The sequence below is a fragment of the Narcine bancroftii genome, chromosome 12, assembly GCF_036971445.1.
Source record: "Narcine bancroftii isolate sNarBan1 chromosome 12, sNarBan1.hap1, whole genome shotgun sequence".
Classification (NCBI taxonomy): Eukaryota; Metazoa; Chordata; class Chondrichthyes; order Torpediniformes; family Narcinidae; genus Narcine; species Narcine bancroftii.
In genome coordinates this window covers 4,212,359-4,238,802 of record NC_091480.1, presented here as the reverse complement: position 1 = coordinate 4,238,802, position 26,444 = coordinate 4,212,359, and the positions used below count along the sequence as shown (strand labels likewise).

At 40.3% G+C, this 26,444-nt stretch overlaps 2 protein-coding genes across 5 annotated transcripts in view; one reads left to right on the top strand and one right to left on the bottom strand.

Moving 5' to 3' along the window:
- The first annotated feature begins 22 nt into the window (after positions 1-22).
- Positions 23-25,832, top strand: LOC138746818 (uncharacterized). Of its 2 annotated transcripts, XM_069905333.1 has the most exons (8): positions 23-498; positions 7,984-8,205; positions 10,748-11,923; positions 14,117-14,170; positions 20,783-20,846; positions 21,020-21,119; positions 23,021-23,080; positions 25,478-25,832. In XM_069905333.1, the coding sequence occupies exons 1-7, from the start codon at positions 223-225 to the stop codon at positions 23,061-23,063; spliced, it is 1,935 nt and encodes a 644-aa protein (XP_069761434.1). In that variant the 5' UTR covers positions 23-222; the 3' UTR covers positions 23,064-23,080; positions 25,478-25,832. The 2 variants fall into 2 exon arrangements, with proteins under 2 accessions (XP_069761434.1, XP_069761435.1); XM_069905334.1 differs by lacking the exon at positions 10,748-11,923 and having other exon boundaries at positions 50-498.
- ift140 (intraflagellar transport 140 homolog (Chlamydomonas)) overlaps positions 2,975-26,444 on the bottom strand; it is a 190,447-nt gene continuing 166,977 nt past the window's right edge. Inside the window, exons 32-34 of one of the 3 annotated variants that reach the window (XR_011347128.1) lie at positions 22,452-22,621; positions 19,823-19,976; positions 2,975-7,562 (exon numbers count right to left, since the gene is read on the bottom strand). The gene's annotated coding sequence lies outside the window, so the exon portion shown is untranslated. Of the gene's footprint in view, positions 7,563-14,179; positions 14,581-19,822; positions 19,977-22,451; positions 22,622-26,444 lie in introns of those variants that run through there. The other 2 variants (XR_011347127.1, XR_011347129.1) reach the window with 2 other exon arrangements.

Genomic DNA, 26,444 nt, shown 5'->3' with positions numbered 1-26,444 from the left:
CAATGCCGTCGGCGATTGGCGAAAATCTCGTCCAATCAACAGCGTGCATCCTTCAAGTTGGCGCGGCGAAAATCGAAGGGATGCGTGAGATTGGGCGCGAACCGAAATCGATCTCGAAGTCGTGACCAGTGATTGGCTGGCTGGCTGGCAGGCCGGCGGGGTGGACGCGAGGCGCCGCGTGCGGGTCACGTGCCCCGAGGGTGGGGTGGTGTGCAGGCGGCCATGGACGAGGTGTGGCTGGTCTCGCTGTGCCTCACCTTCCTGGCCTTCGTGATCGCGCTGCTGTCGTTGCGGAAGGCCGACAATGAAGCCGAGGGCTCCGCCAAGGCCAAGGAGCGGAGCGCCGAGCCCGCGTTCGCCTCGGTCCAGCCGGCCCCTCGCTTCATGGAGATGACCTTGGAGGACATCGGGAAGTCGTTGGAGCGGCTGGGGGCGGTGCTGGGCGCCGAGGTGGAGACGCAGAGCGGGGCCGAGGTGCCGGGGGCCCCCGGGAGCAAGGTAGAGAGCGGGGTGGGGAGAGGGAGGGCTGGTCCGGGGGCGAGAGAGGCTGCGGGCTCACTCCGTGGGTGGTGTGGAGCTTGTCCCGAAGCCGGGCTTGGCCCCAGGACCTCCACTCAACTCGCCGTGTTGGGAAACCCGTGAGCGTGGAAAACACGACCCAGTTCATGCCTGTCCGCCCTCTCGCCATCAGTTGGAATAAACCTGAATGTGTCCAGCCGACTTCGTCTCGATATGGTTGCGTTTTGGACAAATCCTCCCTATCAGGACCATTCGTTCAATGTTTCCGTCGGACAGCATTTGATTTGGATCCAAACTTTCGCCGGGTCGGATTTGGAATAGAGGCAATAGTTACTGAACCATCACAAGAATTCGTTATTTCTGCACATTAATGTAATTTGTCTGAACTGTGGCAATGAATATTCAATTACAAATTGATATACATGTATATGTTGGACTCTTTTAATGTTTTTCTTCTAGTGTAATATTCACAATGTTTCAAGTTTAATACTATTTTCAAGTACTGATTTGAAATCCTCGCTTACATTGAGCTGCATTGACATTTAAAGAAAAGTCTTACTGACTCATGGAGTAATGCTATGCCATAAGTAATCCCTCCAGAATATTTCTGCCTATGCCAAGACATTCAATCTGTTCTATTTCTAGCACTTTACACAAACTATATAAAATCAAGTTGCTAACTCAGCATTCCTGTGCTTGACAGTGACTGACATACAAATTTAAAAGGAACTTTAAACATTTTAAACTCTTTAGAAATTGAACAATATATTCTCCAATAATATTTTCCCCTATACACCATTGAGAAGATAGCAAGTCATAACAAGTTTTTATTTACATTACTATCTGGATTGTAACCTGTTGGTCTCAATCACTGTCCATGTTTGGTTTTAGTAATTCTAATCCCTGTACCTAGTAGCATATTTGAGCAAACCTGACAAATATTGGCATTTAGTTTAATGTCCAGGCTGGGAAAGAGAATGGAATATATCATTGAACTGACAAAAGGTGAACTGGGCGCTGTGCCAGAAAATAGCATGGATTTAGAAAGTCCAATTCACGCTTAACTAGTTTGAAAATACTCTGAAGGGGGATAGAAAAGATAATGAAGAGTAATGTAGAAGGCATTAAGTTCTTGGATGTTCAGATTAGGTACCACATGTTACATTTGGAATGGGCACAAAGCAGAATGACAACAGCTAATTGGAAAAAAACCTGAAAATATTTTAAGTTCAGGTAAGGACTTAAGGGATGTTAGACAAATTTGAGGAAGCTCATAGCATTATTTCACAATGATTGATGTGAGAAGCAGAGTTATTTCCAAGTCAAAACTATTCATGCAAATTAAGAATGAAAACAGAAACTGGGATACTCAGTAAGTCAATACTGTGGAAGGAGAAAGAATTAGCTCAAAAATATTCAAAGACCCTCCTCCATCCTTTAAAAAGGAGTTTCAAGAACTTAGATACTTCTAAAGAAACACACAATTCTAAGTAATAGAATGTAGTTATTAAATTCAATAGGGAAATAAAATGTGTTAACAAATGTTTAGAATGCAGAAAATGGAACTTGCTTCCAGAGAACAGATGAAGGCAAGTATTAATGGAAACTAGATGATCATACAAGAGAAAAGCTAACAAATAAATGTGAAAAGCTGGTTTGGAATGCACAAATGGTGGGATGAACAGTAGTTGGATCGAAGCCCGATATATTCACAATTATGGTCCTCATGTCACAAATAGCAATTTTGTTATTTCTTATAGTTGCCTTTTATATTTTTCTTACCAGTATCCAGACATAGTAGAAGTCCAAAACTCCGGATGCCTGAAATCTGGACCACCCGAGAATCTGGACTTTTCGAAATCTCTCAAACTTTTTAAATTTAGCAGGCTTTTGTGTGCATCCATGCATGCATAAGGATTCCATATTAAGCGGACAGCATCTGAAGTGCAAGAACTGATGGATTATCTCTGGAAAACAATCCTTTTACACATACTTAATACTGATGACATAGAAGTGTGAATATGCATTGAAGATGATGTTGAATTGAGCCACTTTCACTGATCAATAAATAATTCAAAGCGTTACAACTCCTGATGAAATAGAAGAGAATTATTCAGAAGAATCTGGTGAAGAAAACGACCAGAAGAAAAGATATCTTGGGCGACTGAAGAAATGTCCATGGAAACTATTATTAAAATTCTGGAAAAGAAACTTCAGTCTTCATGGTGCAGGATAATCTTATCACAAAGTCATAAACAAGGTAATATATGAGAGAATTTAAAGGAAGTAAATGAAGCGTCAAGCAGTGCAGCAGAAACATTAGAAGTCACAGAAATGAATGAATAAATATTTCGTTTTTTGTACTTCGCATCTTTTATGCAAATATTTTATTAATAAAATAATTTATTTGTATCAAATAATTTCTTTAATTTGCATACTGTATTTTACAATGTTCATTTTTAAACAATTTCAAACATTGCACGCATTTTTGGTAAAATGTTGACTTTATTTTTCTTTAAAATGGCTCGTTTTGATTAAGTGAATCATGCTGTATTTGCTAATGAATAAACTATCAAAATTTATCTGATAATCTCTTTATTCCTTAAATTTGAATGTTAAAATTACTGCCTGAGAATCAGAAAACCTGGACTGACCCAATTCTTGAGCAGTCAGGAATTTTGGACTTCTGCATTTATTTCCTGAAGCCCTGTCCTTTCAGTGAAGATTTCTTAGATTTGCCAGTATGAATTCTCCAATCCTGTCACTGTCTCAGCTGGAAGATTGGATTAATTTGCAGATGGTACTTTGTTCTACCCTCTGATCATACATATACTTTAGGAAATATCAAAATGCCACTGAGCCCAAGTAAAATTGAAATCTGTGTACAGAAGATACTTCTGTAAGAAATACACCAAGTTACAGTAGGCGCAATTCTGTGTTCTTGTTCCAGGTCATTGACATACATTGTTTTTTTTCCCATGATATCAATGTAACCTGGTGAGCATTTCTGCCATTTTCTGTTTAGATTCACAGTATTTTGTTGCCTTAACCACAAGTTTTCCTTCACAATAGAGTTTAATGTGACTATTAATTGTGTTGTTTTGTTCCCAACTCAATGAATAGTCTGTGGTAATGTGCAATGTGACTTTAACAGAATGTAGATGTGGACTAAGACATGTAATGTACAAACCAGGCAGATGCGATACCATTTCCAGCAGAAAGATGTCTACCCACCTGCATGTTCCATTCTACATTCCTTGCCATTGTCTAATCACCACCTTAAACATTCTGCAGTGGTAGAGAATGTGAGTGGTGGTGGTGGTCACCATTGATCCAAAGCTGGGCTATCCACAAATTTACAACAGAGATTGAGTAAAAGTGACCAATGCCCCCACTTCCTAAACCTTCCCACTATCCACACGGCATGTCAGGAAGGCAGTGAACTATTTTTCATGCCTAGCTGAGCTTAAGAAGCTCAGCACTATTCAGGCTACAGCAGCTTGCTCCTTAACATTCATTTCTCAATGCCATTCCACTGTTGCTGCACCATGTACTTCCTGTAAAGTGTATTGCAATAACTTTCTCAGACTGGTCCATTAATGCCTTCCAAACCTGTGCCTCTCTAAAGGACCAAGTGCATTTGCTTAGAAACATCACTAATTGCTCTCCTTTAAAGTTAAACACTATCCTCAACTGAAAATGTATCGTTGTTGCTTCATTGTCACCAAATTAAAAATCTCTAATTCTATCAGTCATCATTGCATCTTTACTATAGAACCATAAAACACTACAGCACAGAAACAGGCCCCTTCAGCCCTTCTGATCTGTACCAAACCACTTTGTTTTGGCTAGTTCTACTGACTTGCATCCAGTCAATAATCCTCCATATTTCTCCCATGTACTTGTCCAAATTCTTCTTAAATGTTAAAATTGAGCCAGTATTCCACACACTCACATTCTGTGTGAAGAAGTTCTCCCTTGTATTCCCCCTGAACCTCCCCCTTTCACTCTTAGCCTATGTCCTCTGGTCTGTATCCCACCTATCTACTTTTACTCTGTCTATACCCCTTATAATTTTAAATACCTCGATCAAATCTACCCTCATTTTTTTATGCTCCAGGGAATAAAGTTCTAATCTGTTTAACCTTTCCTGTAACTCAGTTCCTGACGTCCAGGCAACATCCCAGTAATCTCTCTCCACTTTTTTTCATTATATTGACATCTTTTCTGTGATTAGGTGACCAAAACTGCACACAATACTCCAAATTTGGTCTCACCAATGTCTTGTACAACTTTACCCTAACATCCCAGCTCCTATACTCAATACAACCCTATCCACCTGTGACACCACTTTCAAGGAATTATGTATCTATTTCCAGGTCCCTCTATTCTACTTCACTCCTCAGTACCCTACCATTCACTATTAATGTCCTTTCTTGGTTTCTCCTTCCAAAATGCAACACCTCACACATATCTTCATTAAATTCCATCTGCCTTTTTTCAGCCCATTAATCCAGCTGCAAGCTTTGTAAACTTCACTGACCACAACACCTCCAATCTTAGTATCATCTGCAAACTTGCTGGTCCAATTCACCACATCAGCATCCAAATCATTGATATAGATGACAAACAACAATTGTCCAAGTACCAATCCCTGAGGCACACCACTAGTCACAGGCCTCCAGTCTGAGAAGCAACCATCCACCACTAATCTCTGGCATCTGTCCAGCCATTGTTGAATCCAATTCACTACTTCACCATGAATACCTATCATCTGAACTTTCCTGACTAACCTCGTTGGACTTTGTCAAGGCCTTACTAATGTCCATGTAGACAATGTATACAGTCTTCATCAATTTTCCTGGTTACCTCGATAAGCTGTAAGATTACAACCTACCACAACCTACCACACTCAAAGCCATGTTGACTATACCTAATCAGTTTCTGGTTATCCAAATAATTGTATATCTGATCTCTTCAAACACCTTTCAATAATTTACCTACCACTGACGCAAGTCTCGCTGGTTTATAATTTCCAGGGTTACTTTTGGAGCCTTTTTTAAACAACAATGTGAGCTCCCCTCCAATCCTCCAGCCCCATTTCAATGGCTAAGGACATTTTAAATATTCTGCCAGAGCACCTACAATTTCTGCACTAGCTTCCCTCAAGATCCAAGGGAATATATTGGCAGGCCCTGGGGATTTATCCACCCTTCTTTGCTTTAAGACGGTTAGCATTTCCTTCTCTTTAATCTGTATAGGTTCCATTACCTCATTGTTTGTTTTCCTTGCTTCCCACAACTCTGTGCCTGTTTCCTGGAGTGAATGCTGATGGGAAAAAAATTTAAGATCTCCCCCATCTCTTTTGGTGCCATACAAAGCTGACCACTCTGAACTTCATGGGGACCAATTTTGTCCCTTTCTCTCCTTTTGCTCTTAATATACCTGAGGAAACCCTGAGGACCTATTGTCTGACAAAGGTCATGTAATTTTTAGCCTTCCTGATTTCTTTCCTGAGGTTTTACAATTTTTTTTTAACAATAATTATTTTCTTTTAAAAAAAGTAATTGAGTAACTGTTGCCTGTACATAGCAGGTCGCTGGTGGCAAGCAAAATCCAAAATGCTTCTGAGCTGGAGAATTTTGTGGTCCACTTCCTGGGAATCCATCCAACATAGGCGAGCCTCAACGTACTCAATGGTTTGAAACACTTCTGGGTGGGGGTGGAGGCTCCTCATTGTCACCTTCCTATGTTTCGGGAACTGGTGCTATAGTAATGTTACAAACGATCTCGGGGTCCATCAGATACTTATACGTTGGGCATTTATCAGCAGCAGACGGTACCACTGGTGAAACTTGAAACTTGGTCATTTGAAACTGCCTCTGTGCCTCACCCACCTCCATATGTGAAGCCGTAGAATTCTTCTTCATCATCATCTTCCTTGGTAGGTTCTTGTCATGAAAAGGCTGGACCCAAACCCTTCTTCCAGCATTTTTCCACACACGAGGAACTGGCTGCTGCCCAGCCCTTCCCACCTAAGTGGCAAACTTCCTCAATGTTCATGCTTTTCCGATAGTCTTCCAGCATTGTTGATTCGTCTACAATTCTACAAATTTATTCACGTCTGTAAATCTCCTTCAACGTGGAGATGATCCTCTGATCTAGGGGCTGGATAGTGTTTTTTGGGAGGTAAGAAACTCAGATCTTTCCATTGTGCCTGAATACGTTGCCAGCTGGTAGGTGGGCAGGTCAGTTGTCAAGCAAAAGAAGAGCTTTGGGTTCTAGGTTTTGCTTATACAAATGAGCGCGGACAGCAGGGACAAAAGTTATGCAAAACCAATCCTCAAAGATGACACTGGTCATCCAAGCATTCCCGCTGTGCATGTACTCGAATAGTAATGACTTCATGTTGACATGGTGGAAACAGCGGGTCGAGTGAAATTTGCCAATCATGAGTGCTTTTAACGAGGTGTTCCAGTCTTGTTAACACAAAACAACAATGTCACGCGATCTTTGTTGTTTGAACCCTTCACATCGATGGGCATCATCTTTGCTAGACAGTGCAGTCTGGGATCATCTTGTAGCAGAAGCCTGTTTCGTTACAGTCGTACATGTGTTCTTCGATGTAACCACCTTCTAAGAGTTATTAGTTTTGCCAGGTATTCGCTGGTGGCGGCACTGTTGGCTGAGCGAATTTCTCCAGACACTAGCACTTGAGAAATCCCATGACAATGTTTAAACTAGTCTAGCCATTCATTGCTAGCTTTGAACGGTAAGGTTTCTCCATTGATCAGCTGGTCAAACTTATCAGCTTGGAGCTTTGAGAATAGGTCCGGAAATTGGAAAGCCTTCTAAGTTCACTTGAATGAAACACTGGTACAGGGAGTCATCGAGGCTGACATCTTTGGCTGTCTTCCTCAACTTTCTAGCCATGAAGGTTTGATTCACTGACGCTGAGGTCGCATGCAACTTTTATTCTTGATTGCGTCAAGTACGTGAAGCTAAAAAGATTTTTGACATCTAACGGTGCATTCCATTTCGATCTGAAAACAATTACAATTACAACAGTGAAGGGTGGCCTTCTTCAAATATATAAGCTCCTAACTGAGATTGACAAGGTCAATGTTGGAATGTTTTCATTTAAAACTGAGATATGTAAAAATTACTTCTCTTGGAGGTTAGTGATTCATTGGGATTCTCTGATCCAGTGAGTGGTGGAAGTTGAATTGTTTAGTTGATTTAGTTCATTAAAGAATATATAAGGGATTGTTTATCATTGTGTTAATGTGCTCTCATAAGACCCACCATGTTGTTTCATCTATTTTGTTTTTACTGTTGATACATGATATGTTGCACTCTTTTGAATATTTTTTAAAAAGTATTATGAGGGTGGCAACCAGCTAACGTGGGAAAAATACTATGAACATTGATGGATTCTAAAAATGTAGCTTAATCTGATTACAGGCCAGAGCTTTTGCAGTTAAGGCTCTGCCCGTGCCAAAAGCTGAGTTGGTAAATCAGCACTTTGACACCGAAGAGTGGGAATTTGAAGATGAGGAGGAAATGGATGCACTTCAGCATGAAGGAGCAGAAAAACAGTATTATCACCTCTACTGGGACAACGAAAGCTTACCTGACAGGTCCAACTATTCAGTTGTAGAAAAAACAGATTTAACTAAAAGGAAGGTAAACCTTGACTAAGTACTGTAAGTAAGATAGTCAAGACCCTAACCCTAATCATTAAGACATTAGTTATAACAACAATGGGAAAATTAAGTGCATAAGGGATTAAGTCACTGTTCAATTGTAATTTAATTTCTTGACTCTGCTTGCATTGGTATTTTTGCATGCTGTCCTACATGCCCTGAGGAAGATAAATGGGAGCTCTCTTCAGAGGTAAAATCACAGACATGATGGAGGAACTCAGCCAGTCTCGCAGCATCCATAGGAGGTAAAGATACATAACCGAGGTTTCAGGCCTTTCTACACTGCTTTTTACATATCTTGAAGAAGGGCTCAGGCCTGAAAGCGGTTATATATCTTTGTCTCTTATGGATGCTGCGAGACCGGCCGAGTTCCTCCATCATGTCTGTGTCTTTACTACAATCACAGCATCTGCACACTTTCATGTTTCACTCTCTTCAGAGATAGTTGGATTGGCTTAAAATTTAACCTCGCTGCCATTTTTTTTGGACATACAAATTATTTTTCAAGCCAAATTGAAAAATTAATAGCACATTAAATATCAGGTGTAATATTTTTCTACAAGTAGCATATGGATTAAGGGTAGATAGTTTATGAATGTTATGATTGTCAATGCTAGAAATAATTAATGAAATTGTGCTGGGACACCCAGAAAATTCTTCATGAGTTACTAATGCAATACTGCCCACTCTACATGTAAGGACAGTGTTCCTTTACATAACAGATAGAAGAGGTAGTGTTAAACATTAATTCTGCTCTTCCTTGGATTTTAAGTATTGAAATAGAATGTTAAAGCCCAAAGTTCAGTTTTAACACTATGTGCAGATGTTAAAATGTTATATTTCAATCATTTAATATTTCACAGAAAGAAAGATTGAGAAAATCTCGATGACCTCAATCCTACACCACATTTTCAAGAATAGGTCATAAATTAGTCTTACTTTTCCTGTCAGGAGTATTCCTGAAGCAAAATGAATTGGGTAGTGATAAATATGCCCTCTGATTCCCAATATGCTTTTTAAAAATTGTATTCCTGAAATATCCAACAACTTTAGCTTTGTCAGGATGTTTCAGTAGTACACCTTTTCCATTACATTCTAGGATCCTGAATGCCTCGCAGAAACAACCAAAACCTCTAAGAGAGCAGGATGTCTCGAGAATCCTGTCACATTCTCTTCCATTGGCTCAAGTGACCTGCAGTCATCCACTAATCCCACTCACCAAATGATAATCTGGTTTCAATTTGTGTTTCCCAAAATCGCTGTAATCCATAAATTCCAGTTCTGTTTCTGGCAAATCCAAGGTGCAACCTTTATGGATATGCGCCTTTCTATAAGAAAACCTGCTGCCTGGTATTTTATGGTTTGCTAACAAGTATGTCACCCAAGTATTTATGGTCTGAATTTCATTTGCTAGTTATTTGTGGGAATACATTTGGAAAATTATGCTCTCAGTAAGAGCTTTGTATTCCTAACTACAATATTGGGCTACAACATTATAATCTTAATATTCTCATGTAATGAAGATGATTGCCAGCTTCAAAAAATTTCCAGGTCCCCAGCCTGCAATAATCTCTGAATCTGGTACCCATTTCTGTGTTGAAGAAACTCTTTGAAGAAGATAGGTGTTCTGAGCTGTAGATTGCAGATAGTTTGACATGATGTCAGAAACAAACCTATAATTAGTTGTGCACAGTCCATTTGGAATATACATGTGTCCAGGAGGCACAGTCACTGTGTAAATGGGAACTGTAAATTGCAGGAGGATATGGGCCTAGTAAAGGTGAAGCAAATTTAGAAGACGGAGTTGTGAGTTATCCACTCCAGATCTCCAAGAGGCAAGTTGGGATGTTTTCTTGATGGCAAGAAGCCAGGAGCTATGGGAGAAGAGAGATTTGTGCACACATCAGCAACACCTGGTATGAAAAGCTTATGTGATCTAAGTATTGGTGTTTAGAAGTATCATTGTGTAGATAGGAACTTGGAACACCAGCATTGGAATGCTGAGTGTTTGGTGATGGTCTTTGCTAAACTGCAGAAAGTCAGCATTTATAGAAATGTTCTTATATACCTCAAATTCCACTTCATCTTGTCATTTATATTGTGTAATTTCCAATTCCCATGTCCTGATTCTCCATTGATTTTAAACAACATTGCAGATTGGAAAGGCAGAACTTTTGGTATGGGTTTGCATCCGGAGCATTCCTAAAAGCATCTTTCTTTGGTGATCATCAGTTTCTGTGCCTGGATAAAGCTTCTAGGATTTTGTTGTGCCAACATTTTTTTTTAAGTAGTTTACTTGATGACCTCTGAAAAGGATGCAACCAATACCTGATAATGTAGGTAATAAAGCTGTTGAAATGAAAGAAAAAGCATTGATTATGCAGTGTATAGGGTGATCTTTGTATCTAAAGGAATGGGCAAGAGCTTTAGTTCATTGACTTGTTTCCACTCACCCACCAATTTTAGCTAAGTGATTAAGTGTAGCATTTCTATGTTTTAACAAATCTAATTGATTTTTCCAGCAAACATACAAATTGGAGACCAGTGAGAGAGACATAACCTGTTCAGATTTTTTGCAATCAGACTGCAATCCCCCATATCAAGAACATTCTGGTAAACAACATACAAATGACCAGTTGATCAGACTTCAGAGAAGTGGTCAGATAAACAATGATCAATTGAAGTCATACACTATATGTCATAGTGACTCTACATCCCAGGTGACCACCACTGAATTGTCAAAGTCACTTCAGCCAGCAAAGAGAGATAAAGTTGATGGGATTGACACAGAGCTAAATTTGAATTCACACACAGATACGCCAGCATCTCTTGAATGTGAAAACCATGCAAGTTCTTGGATTGGCAGAGACACAAATGATGATGGAAGGTTTGGTTTTGAAGAGTTTAATATATTAAATTATAAACTTCAGACCAGCTATGGAACCAGTGACTCAGAAAGTTCAAGTGTGGACAATTGTTTGCCTCCATCTCCAAGACTCAGAAAAAGGTCCCCAATTCCATTGAGTCTCAGCTATTATACGGAGAGAGAGGATTCTTCCAGTACAGATGATATTAGTTCATCACCTCCAAATAGCAAAGATAGCAGACTTAATTCATGTGATGAAAGTTCAAGCAGCGATATCAGTCTCCTCTCATTCATGAGTGCCTCCAGCTTTAGTGAATCCAGTTATAAAAGTGCAGACAGTAAAGACCCTAGGAACTCCACTCTTGCAAGAATGAGGACAGGATTGGTAATATCTGATGATCTTGTTTGCTCAGTAGCAAAGCAAAATGCCATCACAGAAGAGGCAGCAAGTAACCTCCAGAATAAGTTTACCAAGACTTGCAGAAAAGATTCTTTTCTGGGAGGCCAAAAGTGTGCTGTCCACTCCTGTTTGAGTAGCTCAGAGCAGTCATTGACTCGTTTGTGTACTATACAGCCAACGACGCTTCACGGTGCAGAACCTAGCCCCAGAGGCACATTACTGAATGTGGAAAATGCTGGCTACCCGATTAGTTCAGAGTACAGCGGGGAGCCTACACGATGGACATTAGAGAATCAGTATGGAAGGAAACCTGCGAAATATGGTAATTTTACTATACACAAATTCTCATGTTGCGTGGATGCTGACAATCAGAAAGAAATGACTTTCTGGGAAACAAGATCAGGTCAGAAGTTTTGGCCAGACTTCAATCAGGTAAATTTAGTTGCAGAAATTTTACTTTATGATTGCTGTGAATTTCTAGTTTTTACCCTTCCTTCCTCTTTTAAGACACTCCTTTGACTAAGCATTAGTCATCTATCCATATCTGACCTGCAGCCTAGTGTCAAGTCTTTTTACTTAAGAATACACCTTTCAAATATCCTTGGGATGCTTTGTTACAAAACATTTGAAATGCCAAATTTAAAAAATATATATACTATTTATAAAATGAATTATGAATATGATTTACAATTTATGTATGTTAGTGATATACAGAATATCTTACTTAGTTTATGTAACAGTCCATACAATCTTATTGAATTGTACCCTTTTTATTTGTCTAAGTTCTTTATTAAAATCAATTTAAAAAATTTTAAAGAAAAAAATGCCAAATAAATACAATAAATGGTTGATTTTACTGAGAAGAAAATCGTTGCACAGAAGTACCTTAATCTGAGATACTTGCAATTTGTATTTGACTTGGAAGGATCTGTCAAAATATTCTGCAGTATTGCCAACTTTAATGTTTTGGCCACTGACTGGCAGTAAATAGTTTTTCAGAATAATGTAACTTTAACATCAAGAGTGAAGTAGAGTTCCACGTTAGTGAATGCGCTAGTTGCTTGTAAATTGGGAGACTTGAGGCAATATTAAATGATGAAATATGATTTGAATTGAATAATATTTGTTGAGTAAAGGATGGGAAAGTAGTGTTATAAACTTACCAACATTGGCAACATGAAAGCTTGCTTTGTCTGTAGTCTTTTATACTTTTTACACAGCCCTTTTGTTCTGGGACATTTGCTCCTTTTTAACGGAATGCCTGCAGTCTAAAAAGCACCAAATGGGGTAGTCATTCCATTCCTGGTTTTTTTCCAGCAGCAGGCCTAGTAACAATCCCGCAACGCTGGCTGTATACAATTCTGTAAGGATGTGTATGTGTACTGCAATTTTTAGTGTATTTACGGGTAAGCATTTAAAACTTGGACAAAACATGAAAATAGGACAACAGGAAAAATCTTTTTAATAATAATACCGCTGTCCCACTCTTGGTGGCCTACTGCCTGTTCTCTCCTGGTGGCCCTCTGAACCGGCAGCCTGCTACCTGCTTTCTCCTGGTGGCCCACTGTCCCACTCTCCTCCGGCAGCCAGCTCACTGTCCTGCTCTCTGTTGCTGTGGGCTGCTCATGGAGAGGGGTGAGGGCAATCACCAAGTATGGATGGGTCCAGCTCCAAGCCGGCATGGTAACATTCCACTGATTTGACACTGTCTGCCCGAATGAGCTGCAATTATACAGCAAAGGTAAAAGCAGAGTCGACCTGGCACAAAATAGGGCTTGATCATTCATGAATAAGATAAAAAGTATGTATGAAAGGGTACTGAATCTGGAACTCTACAGAGTGTTTGAGGGTGTGAATGCTCAGTTACTGAATGCATTCAAGACAGTTACTGACAGACCTTCAGATATTAAGGGAGAGAAGATTAGTGTGTGGGAGTGGCATTGTGATAAAAGCCCCCACACTGATCCTACCACCCCGCTCTCAGCTGTCCCCAGGTGTGTCTTGTCACCTTGTGCTGTAAGAAATCTAATCTGTGGGTTTGTCTTCAGTTTAAATAGTCTGAAGCTCAATGCTCCGTTCCCCCCCCACCCCACCCCCTGACGGCCCGCTACTAGCCCCCAACGATCAACAGCAGTGATTAGTAAGGGATTACTTAAGGTGGTATGTGAGTGGAAAGAAAAAGTTTGAAATCCACTGCAATAGATCAATACTTCCATGTTTCCATTCTGGTATAAATTGTGCGTGTATGTCTATTAAATTGTTTGTGTATTTTCCCACACTCTTCTATTAATTGTGTGTTAATAAAAGTAACATTTGATTGAAAACTCTTGTGTCCAGACTCATCTCTCACGAGCTTGACACTTTCAACACAACAATGACCAGTGTGGGGACAACGTAACTGTCAGCATTATTCACTATTATCACCCTAATTTCAACCTCGCGTATAAGACCGGGGGAATATTTTTGAGCCACTTTTTTGGGGGGAAAAAAAGTGGGTTTAACATGCTGTCAAATGTTATACATGACACTAGATGCCAACACTGTAAATGTATTATCAAGAACATATTGTTTATATGGTTGGTAACTTTCCTAATTTTCTGAAGTACAGATTTGTTTGTTGTACAGGTCAAGATTGAACCCTCAACACAAGCAGAATCTCAGAAACATGGTGGAAGAGAAGTAAGATTTTTATTGAGTTCACAAAAGATTGTTTGTCGGGTTATTCTCTTTAGGAAAGTCCTTTGCAAAGGTTGCAGTTCAATGAGAATTTTTGTAGGATTCTACCATGGATGATGAAGAGTAAATCCATTTGATTCACTTTAAAAAATCCTTGTGTGGTTACTTTTCATCATTATGATGAGAATTCTCTGTCCTCAGCAGTGGAAGTCTTCCTTGGAAATGTCAGTTCCTTTGCGATTACTGAGTTCACCTGTACGCTCTTTCTTCTTAATGATGTTCCAAACTGTTGATTTTGGTAATCCTAAAGTTTGGGCGAGGTCTCTTCCCGTTTTATTCGTGTTTTTCAGCCTCATGACGGCTTCTTTCACTTTCATTGGCATAACTCTGGTCCTCGTGTTACAAAATGGCAACTATAGATCCCAAAGAGGAGCAAAAGCTTAGAAGCAAACCTAACTCTCTTACACCTGCATCGATGAAGCAATTAAACATACCTGAGTACTCACAAACACCTGTGAAGCTAAATTTCCCAAACATTATGGTGCCTTGAAATAAGGGGACTATGTATAAAAAGTACTATAATTTCTGCATGGTCAAACCAAAATGTATACAAATAACCTTGAATAAAATCTGGAATGTGCACTTTAATTATATGTGAATTGTTTGATTATAAATGTAAAACTGTGGAGCACAGGGCCAAATAAAGGAAAAGAGGTATCTTTGTCCCAAACATTATGGAGGGTACTATATGTACCTGCGCCTCAACATCTCTCTGCTCTTTAAGGCACTGCCGTAAATAGAGCAAGTCCTCCCCTGGTTTGATTTACCCAAAAGTTGCACCTCGTACTTCTCCAAGTTGAACTGCATCTGCAATCCTTTGCCCAGTTTCTTATTTGATCTAGTTCCCATTGTAACCCTCAGGTCACCTTCAGTGTTCACTATAGCAGATATTTTCTGCACCTTGCCACAAAATAATCTTATCATTTATGTCACGTCAACTTTATTACTCATATCATGCTCGCATGGTAGGATGAAATAGTGTTTGGCCAGGACCATGGAGCATATCTACATAGATATAGGAAAGCAGTTAATTTATTAAAATATTAAAGAGTATACACTGGAAATCCAAACGTATGTCTGACAGATCAGAAACACTTTTCAGGAGGCAGTTGTGGATATGTCAATGACTACAGTACAGAAGACTTCATGAACAGAAATACAGAGGCTACACTGCAAGATGCACTTGTTAGGCACAGAAAAGATGGCCAGATCACAGTTTGCCAATAAGTATTTTAAAGAGCATGCGTAATTCTGGAAAAAGGTCTAGTGGACAGATAGGAAAAAGTGATGGCAGACCTGACCTCCCAGAATGTCGTGCTGAAGAGAAAAGTCTGTGTGCATGGCTGCATTCTGGGAAGTCAGGTCTGCGATCGCTTTTTCCCCACGATCTTTATAAATTGTGAGCTATAGCACTACTAACTTTCCCGCACTGTTTAAAAATTGTCTGCCATTACTATTAATTGCTATTTATTTCCTCTCTCTCCCACTGCAACTTTCCCACAGCAAAGTTTATACTTTCATTTTAATCTTTTCTTCCTTCACATTCTTGTACTCACCCAAAAATTTGGGTCATTTCTGTCCTAGAATATAATTGCCTGTTCTATGCACACTTAATTGCAAAGCCAGTGTCCACAGACACCGGGGATTGCACTAGGAATCGAGGTAGTCTATCCCGAGCATGAGATGACGATTTTCATTTCACACTAGACCCTTTTTAGGCCGATTGGCCGTTAATTCCTGGGAACACTTGCAAGTGTGAAAGGGACTTCTGTCTGGTGCCTGAAGGTTGCTATTTGATCCATATCTTTAAAATTTTACAAGTTAACCTTGATTTGAAGGAGGGATTAGATTCGTCAGAACAAGATTAATGAGTTAAACATGGGTTTAAACTTAGTTGTCATGAATCATACCATTAATTGAGATAGACTTTACCCTTTGTTTCTATAAAGGGATTGTTTAATTTAGTCCTATCTATTTTTTTTATCCAGAACTATAGTGGGATACATTATGAGAAAGGGATAAACTGTTATTTATATTGATAGAATTTGATTTAAAGAAACAAGTTAAATAATCATTTAGGGATGGCTTTTTGATTTACATTTCTGTTGTTTGTTATATTAGATGACTTGGTATGTAGGATTTATATGTTAAATTTGTGTCCACTGGAATCTCAGTGGACACGACAAAGTAACCACACAAGGCTTTTTTAGAGTGAATCAAATGGATTTACTCTTCATCATCCGTGCAGCCTATTAAAAGCCTGAATCATGTGCTCAACACATGGTGATGTCATCACTCACTGATGTCACGTGGCCAGTTTGATGCCATCTGGGAGTTGTAGTGCCACCATAGCACCGCTACAAACTCAATAAAAAATAATTTAAAAATAAAAAAACGACATTATACAAGACAATGTGGTGAGGCCACACTAAGGATATTGTGTGCAGTTCTGTCCACCTTGCTATTGGAAGCATATGATAAAGTTGTTGCCAGGATTAGAGAAGTTGAGTTATCATGAGATAATTGAAAAACTTGGTCTGTTTTCCTTCGAAAGTGAATCTTACTGAGGTCTAAAAATCATGAAGGATATAGATGTAGTGAATAGTGACAGTCTGTTTTCAAAATCTATGGGTGGTATGGTTAGCGTAGCAGTTAGTGCAACGCTGTTACAGTGCCAGCGATCGGGACGAGTTTGAATCCCGCACTGTCTATAAGGAGTTTGTACATTCTCTCCGTAACTGCATGGGTTTACCCCAGAGGGCTCTGGTTTCCTCTCTTTGTTCGAAACATACTAGGGTTGTAGGTTAATTGGGCAGCAAGGGCTCATGGGCAAAAATGGCCTGTTAATTTTTTTTTTAATTAATTTTAATAAAAAGTAGGAGAATCATAGATGAGTGGGCATTGTTTCATCTTGTATTCGTATGTGTGAGGTTCTTTGACAACACATGGATGAAGGAAAAGGTCCTTTACTTTAAAGTTGTTGTAAACAGCCTATGAGGCTTGTCATGAGACTCCAAGCCTCTATTACAGATCTCTCCTGCAGCCAAGTATAATCAAAAAGGAACTATGATCCTTAAGACCTTGCTAAGTAGCAAATGCAACCATGATCACATCTCCCTTTCTTAAAGCAAAAGTAGCTTACTGTTAATGAACATGTTTTCTTTGTATATCTCTGCAATTTTAATTAATACCAGGAACTTACATTTTCATGATTATTAACATTTTTAACACTTGTTTTGTGTGTTCACATTTACATACATTAAAACTTGGAGCGAATAAGATAGCACTTCATTCTAAAACAGGAGTCTTTAAATTTTCTCTGTGAGTCTCTTAGGAGGATTCACATGTCTTGACTATCTCCTGATTGATTGTCGTTGAATCTGAGTTGTTGCCTCAGACAATGTCTTCTCAGCTGTGTATTCAGGTTCATCAACAGTATCCATCTTTCCATCTACTGTGGCTGATCCCATTTGAAGATCTCAATGATTTATTCGCAGAACACCACCTTCATCTGTCTGAATGGTGTATGATCTTGGTTGGACTTCACTAAGGATAGTTCTCTTCTGAGTCCATAAGTTTGTTTTGTCTTTCAGCCTTTCTTAGTCACCAGTGTAGAGTTCCGGTAGGTTTTTTGTTCCTCTGACAAAGTAATAGTTTTGCTTTTCTTTCTGTTGTTCTTTGAATTTCCTCACTTTCTCCACCTCTTTTGTTTTTAGGAGGTTCTCCTGAATGGGTAGGTTTGATTTTAGCCTACATTCCAAAAGGAATTGTGCTGGTAATATACCACACTTGAGCGGCATTGTATGGTATACTAGCATGCTCTGGTAGAAGTCTGTTCCACTGTCTTTTGCCTTGTACGTCACTCTTATTGACTGTACTGATTTTTCCATTAGGCCATTGTACTGTGGAAAATGAGGACTTGGCATGGTGTGTACAAAGTCCCACTCTTTGCCAAAATGTCAGAACTTTGAATTCCAAAACTGGGGTCCATTGTCTGTGAAGACTTCGTTTGCCATGCCATGTCAGGAGTATATGGCTTTCATACTTGTTATTACAGCATCTGCAGTGGTGGTGTTCAGTCTACACACCTAGATACAGGGAGTAATAGTCTATGACTACAAGATAGTCCTTCCTTTGACATACAAATAGGTCAGTGCCTACCTTCTGTATAGCGCTGGATGGGTCACGTCTCCAGAATGGAGGACCATCGCCTTCCCAAGATCGTGTTATATGGCGACCTCTCCACTGGCCACCGTGACAGAGGTGCACCAAAGAAGAGGTACAAGGACTGCCTAAAGAAATCTCTTGGTGCCTGCCACATTGACCACCGCCAGTGGGCTGATATCGCCTCAAACCGTGCATCTTGGCGCCTCACAGTTCAGCGGGCAGCAACCTCCTTTGAAGAAGACCGCAGAGCACACCTCACTGACAAAAGGCAAAGGAGGAAAAACCCAACACCCAACCCCAACCAACCAATTTTCCCCTGCAACCGCTGCAACCGTGTCTGCCTGTCCCGCATCGGACTTGTCAGCCACAAACGAGCCTGCAGCTGACGTGGACATTTACCCCCTCCATAAATCTTCGTCCGCGAAGCCAAGCCAAAGAAGAAAGAGGATTGCTTTCGTGACATTTCTGACATATTGTAGTTTGATACCATTTGTGATATCATTGTTGATTCTCGGCCAGTACATCACCTTTCGTGCTCTTAAACTTTTCAATTCTGATATGTCCTCCATGGATCCTTTTTAGCATCTCTTTTCTCAGATTCTTTGGGATAAGGATTTTACTTCCTTTGTAGATAATGTCTTCAACCTCTGATAGTTCTGCCCTGCAGTTCCAGTACTTTGCAAAGTCAGGTAAGCAGGCCTGCTTTATGTTGGGCCATCCATCTAAGATGTTTTTTCTCAGTTGTCTCAGTGTTTCATCTTTGTCTCTGACTTTATGAGTTCCATTTATGCACCTGATACGGGCAGTGCACTTGCGATTATGTCCACAAAGGCATTCACATCTTCATCCATTTTGGTGTTTGCGGGGTCTCTTGTGTCAACAGCTCAAGACAATGTGTCTGCTGTATACATTAGCTTACCCAGAGTTCAGTGCCACATTCAGTGCATACCATTGCAGCCTAATCATCATTCTTTGTATTCAAAGTAGACATTCATTTAATGGCTTTTGGAACAATGGAATCAAGGGCTTATGGTCAGTCTCTACACTGATTGCCTGTCCTGATACAAACTGATGAAATTTTTCACAGGTCAGTCCACAAAATTCACACATTTTGCTTTTGTTTCTCAATTCAATCACATACTGGTCAATGCTTTCTTCCATTTTCTGTACACGTGAAAAATCTGTGCCTCTCAAACATCACGCTACGTTTAGGTATGCAGTATGCCTCCAACTGTTACAATATTTTTTTCCAATTTCATTTTGTCTCCTTCAGCACAAATGTGAAATTATATACCTCCAGGGCTTCATCACCCACGACATGCAAGAAAACTGACACTTTCACTTTATCACTTTTCTCATCAGCTCTGACTGTTGCTAAATACAATCCAAAACCTTGTTTGAATCTGTTACAATTTTCAGCCACATTACCTGCTGGTGGATAGAATCCTTCCATTTTCACTTTGTTAGTTTCTCTTCACTGATCAGTTGCTGACTTTAGATTTTCCTTTTAAAGTGTTTCCTTTTCATTTCCTTCATCCCACTTCTGACACCATGTTTCATCTTGTATTTGTATATGGGAGTTCTTAGACAACACATGGATGAAGGAAAAGGTTCATTACTTTAAAGTTGTAAACAGCCCATGAGGCTGCAAGCCTCCATTACAGAAGTCTCCTACAGCCATCTCCTCGTCTGTGTGAACACCCTGCTGACAGCCAAGTATAATCAAACAGGAACTATGATCCTCAAGACCTTGCTAGTAGCAAACCTGATGACTTATCATTACAGGCATGACTATAGGTGAGGAGGGAGGGCACAGGATTTAGAAGGGACGTGAGGGGACAGTCACTCTCAGAGAATGGTGGGCAGATGGACCAAGCTGACAGGCAGAAATTGCAACAGGTGTGTTAGCTTGCTTTAAGAAACATTATCTGGATGGGTTGGGATTGGAGGGGTGTGGGCCTAATACGGGCAAGTGGGACTACAGGAGGGCACATTGTTCAACATGGAGACCTGGGCCTGTGGGTTTGTTTCTGTGCTGTGTGGGTTGATGCTCTGACAAGTGATACATTTTTTTGTTCACAAAGACAAGATATTATTTAAATAGTGATACTAGAATGTCTTAACTTCAGGTCATTGGTGTTTCTGTGTGATGAACTGAGGTTTTAATGCTATTTAAATGCCTTATCTATTGAGATTGGTTGCATAAAAGAATTAAAAAGTAATCAACACTTAAATGTGTATTTTTAAGAGTCATTTGAACCTTTTATCTTTTGCCTTGAGTGAAAGAAGTGGGAAGAGGGAGTTTCTTCATGTAAAAAAATATAAACAATCAAATTAGTCAGGAAATCAAATATTCCTGTGTTATAAACATAATTTATCTTTCTGTAGGGGATAGAAATCATGGAGCATCCACCTGTCACTAGTTCAACCCGAAATATAATGGAACAGATCGGTGAGTAATCGAGCAGCTGTGATTAAATAAACCATCAATCTTTAAACTCTATGTATTTATTAAGCTAATAATGTAATTTTCTGTAATCAAAGTTGGCAGGAGACCATAATACATCATTATCTGGGAACTGGGAGAAAATCTAATGGTATGGTCTTTCTTCTCCTTATTACCAGAGCAAGCTGTACAGGAGACTCCAGATCACAACAGAGCGCGCTCAGAATACATTCGTGTCAGACGGGCACCACCTGCTCCCCGGTTTGAAACTCCGCCCAGGTAAAGTATAATCACTAGTTTGTTTTCTTGTCTGGAGTTTGGGTTGAGTTAAAAATAATGGTCTATTATTGGGCAATGAATAAAAGAGAACTATTGTTCTAAGGACAATTTCTCTTTGCAGTCCCAGCATCCTCTCCCATTCTAACGAATAGCTGCTTACTAACATATTTAAAATCTATTCAAGATTCAATTTATTGTCCTAGTAATAAAACAGTGTCCTTTTACATGAAATTCCTTTTTGTCTGCTGGAAGGCTGACAGATTAGCCACCAGCAGAAATTGCCTAAGCGCCTCTTGTATTTCTTGCAATCATAGAAAAAGAAGCAAAAGAGAGTCCTCCTGGAGTCACCAAATATCCATAGATTCATCTCCAGCACTTCTGCAGCCACCCAGAGTCCAGTCCAAACCGACTTGAGTTCCAGATCTGAACCTCCGACATGGTCAGGGACTCTTCCACGTCTTTGACACCCCCTCACATCCTGGTTCCAATACCTGGTACTCCTCCGGCCAGTTCAAGCCAGTCTCTAGCAGTCTACAGCCTGGCGTGAGTCTCCCAAGAGCAATCTCCAGCAGCTTGTAGCTTCTGTGAATTCCTCACCTCAAGTTGCTAGCAGCCCAGCACTTGCACTGGTCCTTCAGCTGCTGAGTCCCCTCACTGGTCCACCTCCATGGTCACAGTCCTGTAGGTTGTTTCATCTGCTTCTCCTTCTCAGGTGTGGGGTGATCTACTCAAACTGTGTTTGGTGCCCTGCTCTGCTTCTCTGGAGTCTGCAACCCTTCGTGGCTGCTCCCAAGTAATATGTGCTGCCATCTTTGGCTCAGACCCCGAGGTTGCAGAATCTCATATGAAACCACCGTCAGCTCCCTCAACAGGCTGTGTGGAGCCAATGGCAGTTGACTGGTTGGTTGGACCCCAGGGAGGCCTGCATCTCAGCTCCCCGCATGTCCAAACAAGCGGCAGAGCTGCCACTACAGCAGCTCCGGCAGCACCACCATCTTTACTTGCATAATTCTTGAGAACCACTAATCAATACACCCACCCCCGTGGGATCATCTCATGTGGATAGTGAAAATGTTATTTATAAGCACTTACATTAGCTATGTGGCTTCTTCCAAACTTCTAAGGTATAAAATCAAATATACAGTATTTTAACATATTTCCAAATCTGCTATTTTCTTGCTGGGTTGGATAATCTTTGAGTTATTTGGTTGTAGGAATCTGGACAACAGTTGCCATTAGCACAGATTTTACTACCATAAAGCACTAGGATTTAATTGCATGAAATCACCATCATCTGAATTTTCTGAGCTCCAATTCACACATCGTCCTTACTTGGAAGTAGATCAGTAACTGGGTATTATCGCTGGTCGAAATTCTCAAAATCCCAACAGCATTCCAGAAGTGTCTTCACCAGAAGGACTCGAGCAGTTTAAGAAAGCAGCTCACCACCATCTTCTTAAGGGGCATTAGAGATTGGTGATCAATGTTAGTGTCCCCAGATCCTAAAAGGTGAATGAATAAGCAAGTCTTCAATGAGCCAAGGTGAAACTTCTTTCATTATAGACAACAAAAGGGTGTGTTTTGTTTTGACTTGTCTCGCACATGCAAAATGTCTCTAATATTTAAAATTAGTGTGCATGAAATAAACAATGTTCTTAGTGAACAGTTAAAGATTGAGCATAGAACACTACCACCCTTCAATGTTGTGCCAACCCATATATTCCTTAAAAAAATACTAAACCCTCCCTACCCTGTAACCCTCTATTTTTCTTCCACCGATGAGGCAGAAATCTAAAGCAAACACTTGGGCAATGATAATATTAAGTTGTGAATATGCTCATACTTTTTGGGATTTAGTTTGTTGGAGAGTTGTAAATCAGTTTGTGCTCTGTGTTTTTCAGGGATGATGTGCCACAGTCCAGAAGCTTGCATTCCTCTGATTAGATTTGGCGTAGTTTGGGGTAAGTTTCATTGCCAAACAGGCAACAACATTTAACAGGCAGGTGAGCCCCACTTTGTATGCTTTCTCCCCCACCCCCCAATACAAAGCTGAACATATCCAAATAAATTGTTTAGTTATTATTTTCCCATTCATCTGTAAGAGCATATTTTTCCTGTATGTCAATTTTTTAGCTGGTGATTTGAGAATTCTGTAAGCATGAATGTTTTTCATTCAAACTGCTGACATTGGGTCACCTGTGTTTGCTCAAACCTCCTGGTTCTTCAGGACCAAGCAGTTTTATAGGGTTAAAGTTAAGCAGCATGGAAATAAGGGCTTCAGCCCACCCTATCCATGCTGACCATCCATACATTCTCCAATGCTATGAAAGCTGAGTACCTGCCTGCACTACCCTCCTCAGCAACACATTCCAGATGTGAGCCACCTTTGAGATGAAAAGGTTTACCTCAAATTCCCCCCTAAACCTCTGTTCAGATTAATATCTCTGCCATTGGAAAAGGTTTCCTACTATCTACCCTATCTATAACCCCCTGCCCCCCAATAATTTTGAACACCTCAACCATGATCTCTCTCTTCCTCTTCCGCTGCAAGGAAACCAACCCACCCATACCAGTCTCTCCTCAGAACTGAACCATTTTTTTTTGGAAGGAATATATGGATCGGCACAACATCAAGGGCTTGTACTGTGCTGCATTGTTCTATGTTCTACTCTATCCAGGCCACATCTGGTAAATCCAATCTCCAGTGTAATTATGGGTTGTGATCAAAACAACACAGTACACAAGCAGTAGCCTAACCAAAAATTTCTAAAGTCGGAATGTAGTCTCCTTGCTTTTGTACTCTTATGGCCTGGCAAATGAAGGCAAACATTCTGTGTGCTTTTTGATGCATTTTCTGCCTGTGCTACCATCTTTAGGAACCGTTGGACTTATCTATTACTGCGAAAAGCCAAGGAGATAGCTCACGAACACTTCCTTTGGCTTAGATAGTCATAGAGCATAGAAACAGCCTTTCACACATCATGTCCATGCTGATTAAGTTGTCCCATTTTCCTGCATTTGGCCTGTGTACCTCCAAATCTTTCCTATCTAGTTTCCTGTCTAAATGCCTTAAACATTATAATTGTACCCATCTCTACCACTTCCACTGGTTCACACATCTACTGTCTTCTGTGTGAAAAATATGCCCCTCAGGTCCCCTTCAAAACTTTTCTCTCTCATCTTTAGTCTATGCTTTCTATTTTCAGACTCCCCTACCCCAAGAAAAGGCTTATGTCCAGTCACTTTATCTATGCCCCTCATGATTTGGTATGCCTCTATCAGGGCACCCTCAGCCTCCTTCACTTCTGAGAAAAAAAGCTCCAACTTTTCTAATCTCTCCTTACAACTCAAGCACTCCAGTAACATCTTCTGGATTGAAGAGTAATCAAGTGAGGGTTGGGCATTAAATCTCAACCTTGCCAAAAATGCCAACATCTTTTAGATCAGTAGAAAAAGATAATAAACTTGGCTTCCGTAAGGTTGCAGCACAGAATTCAACGGTCTAGACTCTGACTAAAACACTGTGAATATTATAAGCCACCCCTTTTGCCATCCTGGATAAGACTGCAACCTCACAGCCCCAAGACCCAGCTTTGATCTTGCCTCTGGTCCTATGTGTTCCTGTCCCAGCAATAGGTTTGTATTCATGACCTTTGACTTTAATGAAAACTTTACCCATTGACCCATGAATGAGCCAACCAACTGAATCAGAGTAATTATCACTGGTTCATTATAAGAGCAGCTCAGCCACTCCTGGTCTCTGATATTACCCCATAGGTTATCACAGTAAGATGGTATGATAAAAGTTGTAAACTTCTGGCCTGTACAAATTAACATTACTGCAGAAAATGGCTTTTTTTCGTGAGGTCACTGGTGGAACTGATTTTGACCTGAAAAAAAAACTTGCAAGGTCTCTCTCTCTCTCTCACACACACACACACACACGCACATGCACACTCACACACACACACTCACGCACACACTCACACACACACTCACTCAAACACACACACACAGAGCAGAATAATGTGACTTATTGGTTCAAACAGAGGCAACAAGTGCCATTAATATGAGGACACAATTAAAAGGAAATCTGACTTGTTAAATGTGGAACAAGGTGAAATAGGAGCTGAAGGGCATCCCAGTCATTTCAGCTCCTAGTTCTTGCCACTTGCGAGGTCCTCTTGAGCTGTATGAAGTGTTCAGCCTTGACATAAACTGAAAAGCTCAGTTTACTCCTGTTTTCTGCTCTTAGGCTGCATGCTGCTGTGGTTGATTTAGTGGCAGGAGCATGTACCCCTACCTCACTTTCTATCTATTCAAGGCACTGTTAAACACTGGTTTGCTTTGTCCCTTAGGTGACATGTGGCGTTTGTGCTGTTGCTGCTTCCACTTGTGAACTTCAGCCCTTGAGGGTTGTGATGGGGCTAGACCTGTTGTCCTGCTGGGTTTTCATTGAACTTCGCATATTGCCCTTGGATGTGGGTCATCTTTCTGCATTGTGTTCTGCCTGGTATTGAGTCTCACTGGTCACAGGCTTCCCATCATCTACTGTTTGGAAGAAACTTCTCAGTATCACTTGCTTGAATGCCCAATATCTAAGTTCGTGCCCCTCCAGGCCCTTGTTATTTTGACTACAAACTGTGTCTAATGATATTGGAGCAGCTAAGAATTGGGAAAATGTAGGGGAAATAAACACCATGTTTAAAACTGTTCCACTTTGTTCTTTTTCTTGTACCCTTCCTACTGAAGTAAGTTGGGAAACAATGACTGATCTTCAATGGAAAACTGCTGATCACTGGCAGAAATATTTGCTCTGTTTCAGAATTAGTTAAAAGTGGAATCTGAATTCTGCCTGAGCTCAGTGAGTAGGAGGATCCCTGTAGGGAATTGTCTGATCTAATATTTTCCTCATTTTCATTCTTCAGAACAATACAGAAACTTAATGGAAAGTTATTTCTAGAATGAGGGTTCATCTGAAGAACATATCTGAAGTTCTTGTTTCAGAATCACGGCAGAACTCTGTCATCATCCAGTTATCGATCCATCATGTCTGAGCCAAACATCTCTGTACCCCATTTTCTTTGGCCTTTCATTGATATGACATTTTACATGCCTATGTAAATATTTCTGAAATATTGTCATATTTTATGCCTCCACTGTCCCTTTTGTAACAAGTTCTACATTTGAATCATCCTCTGGGTGAAAAATCTCTCCTCTAAATCCCCTACCCCTAACCTTAAAGAATAATAGGGGTTCAAGTTTCTGTGTTCCCCTTGTACATTTCATAGCTTCATGGCATGGGAACAGACTGTTCTGTTAAGG

Coding starts and splice junctions, on each gene's coding strand:
- LOC138746818 (XM_069905333.1), top strand. CDS start 223: ATGGACGAGGTGTGGCTGGTCTCGCTGTGCCTCACCTTCCTGGCCTTC. Junction 14,171..20,782: donor AGAAACATGGTGGAAGAGAA/GTAAGATTTTTA, acceptor ATCTTTCTGTAG/GGGATAGAAATCATGGAGCA. Junction 21,120..23,020: donor CGGTTTGAAACTCCGCCCAG/GTAAAGTATAAT, acceptor TGTGTTTTTCAG/GGATGATGTGCCACAGTCCA.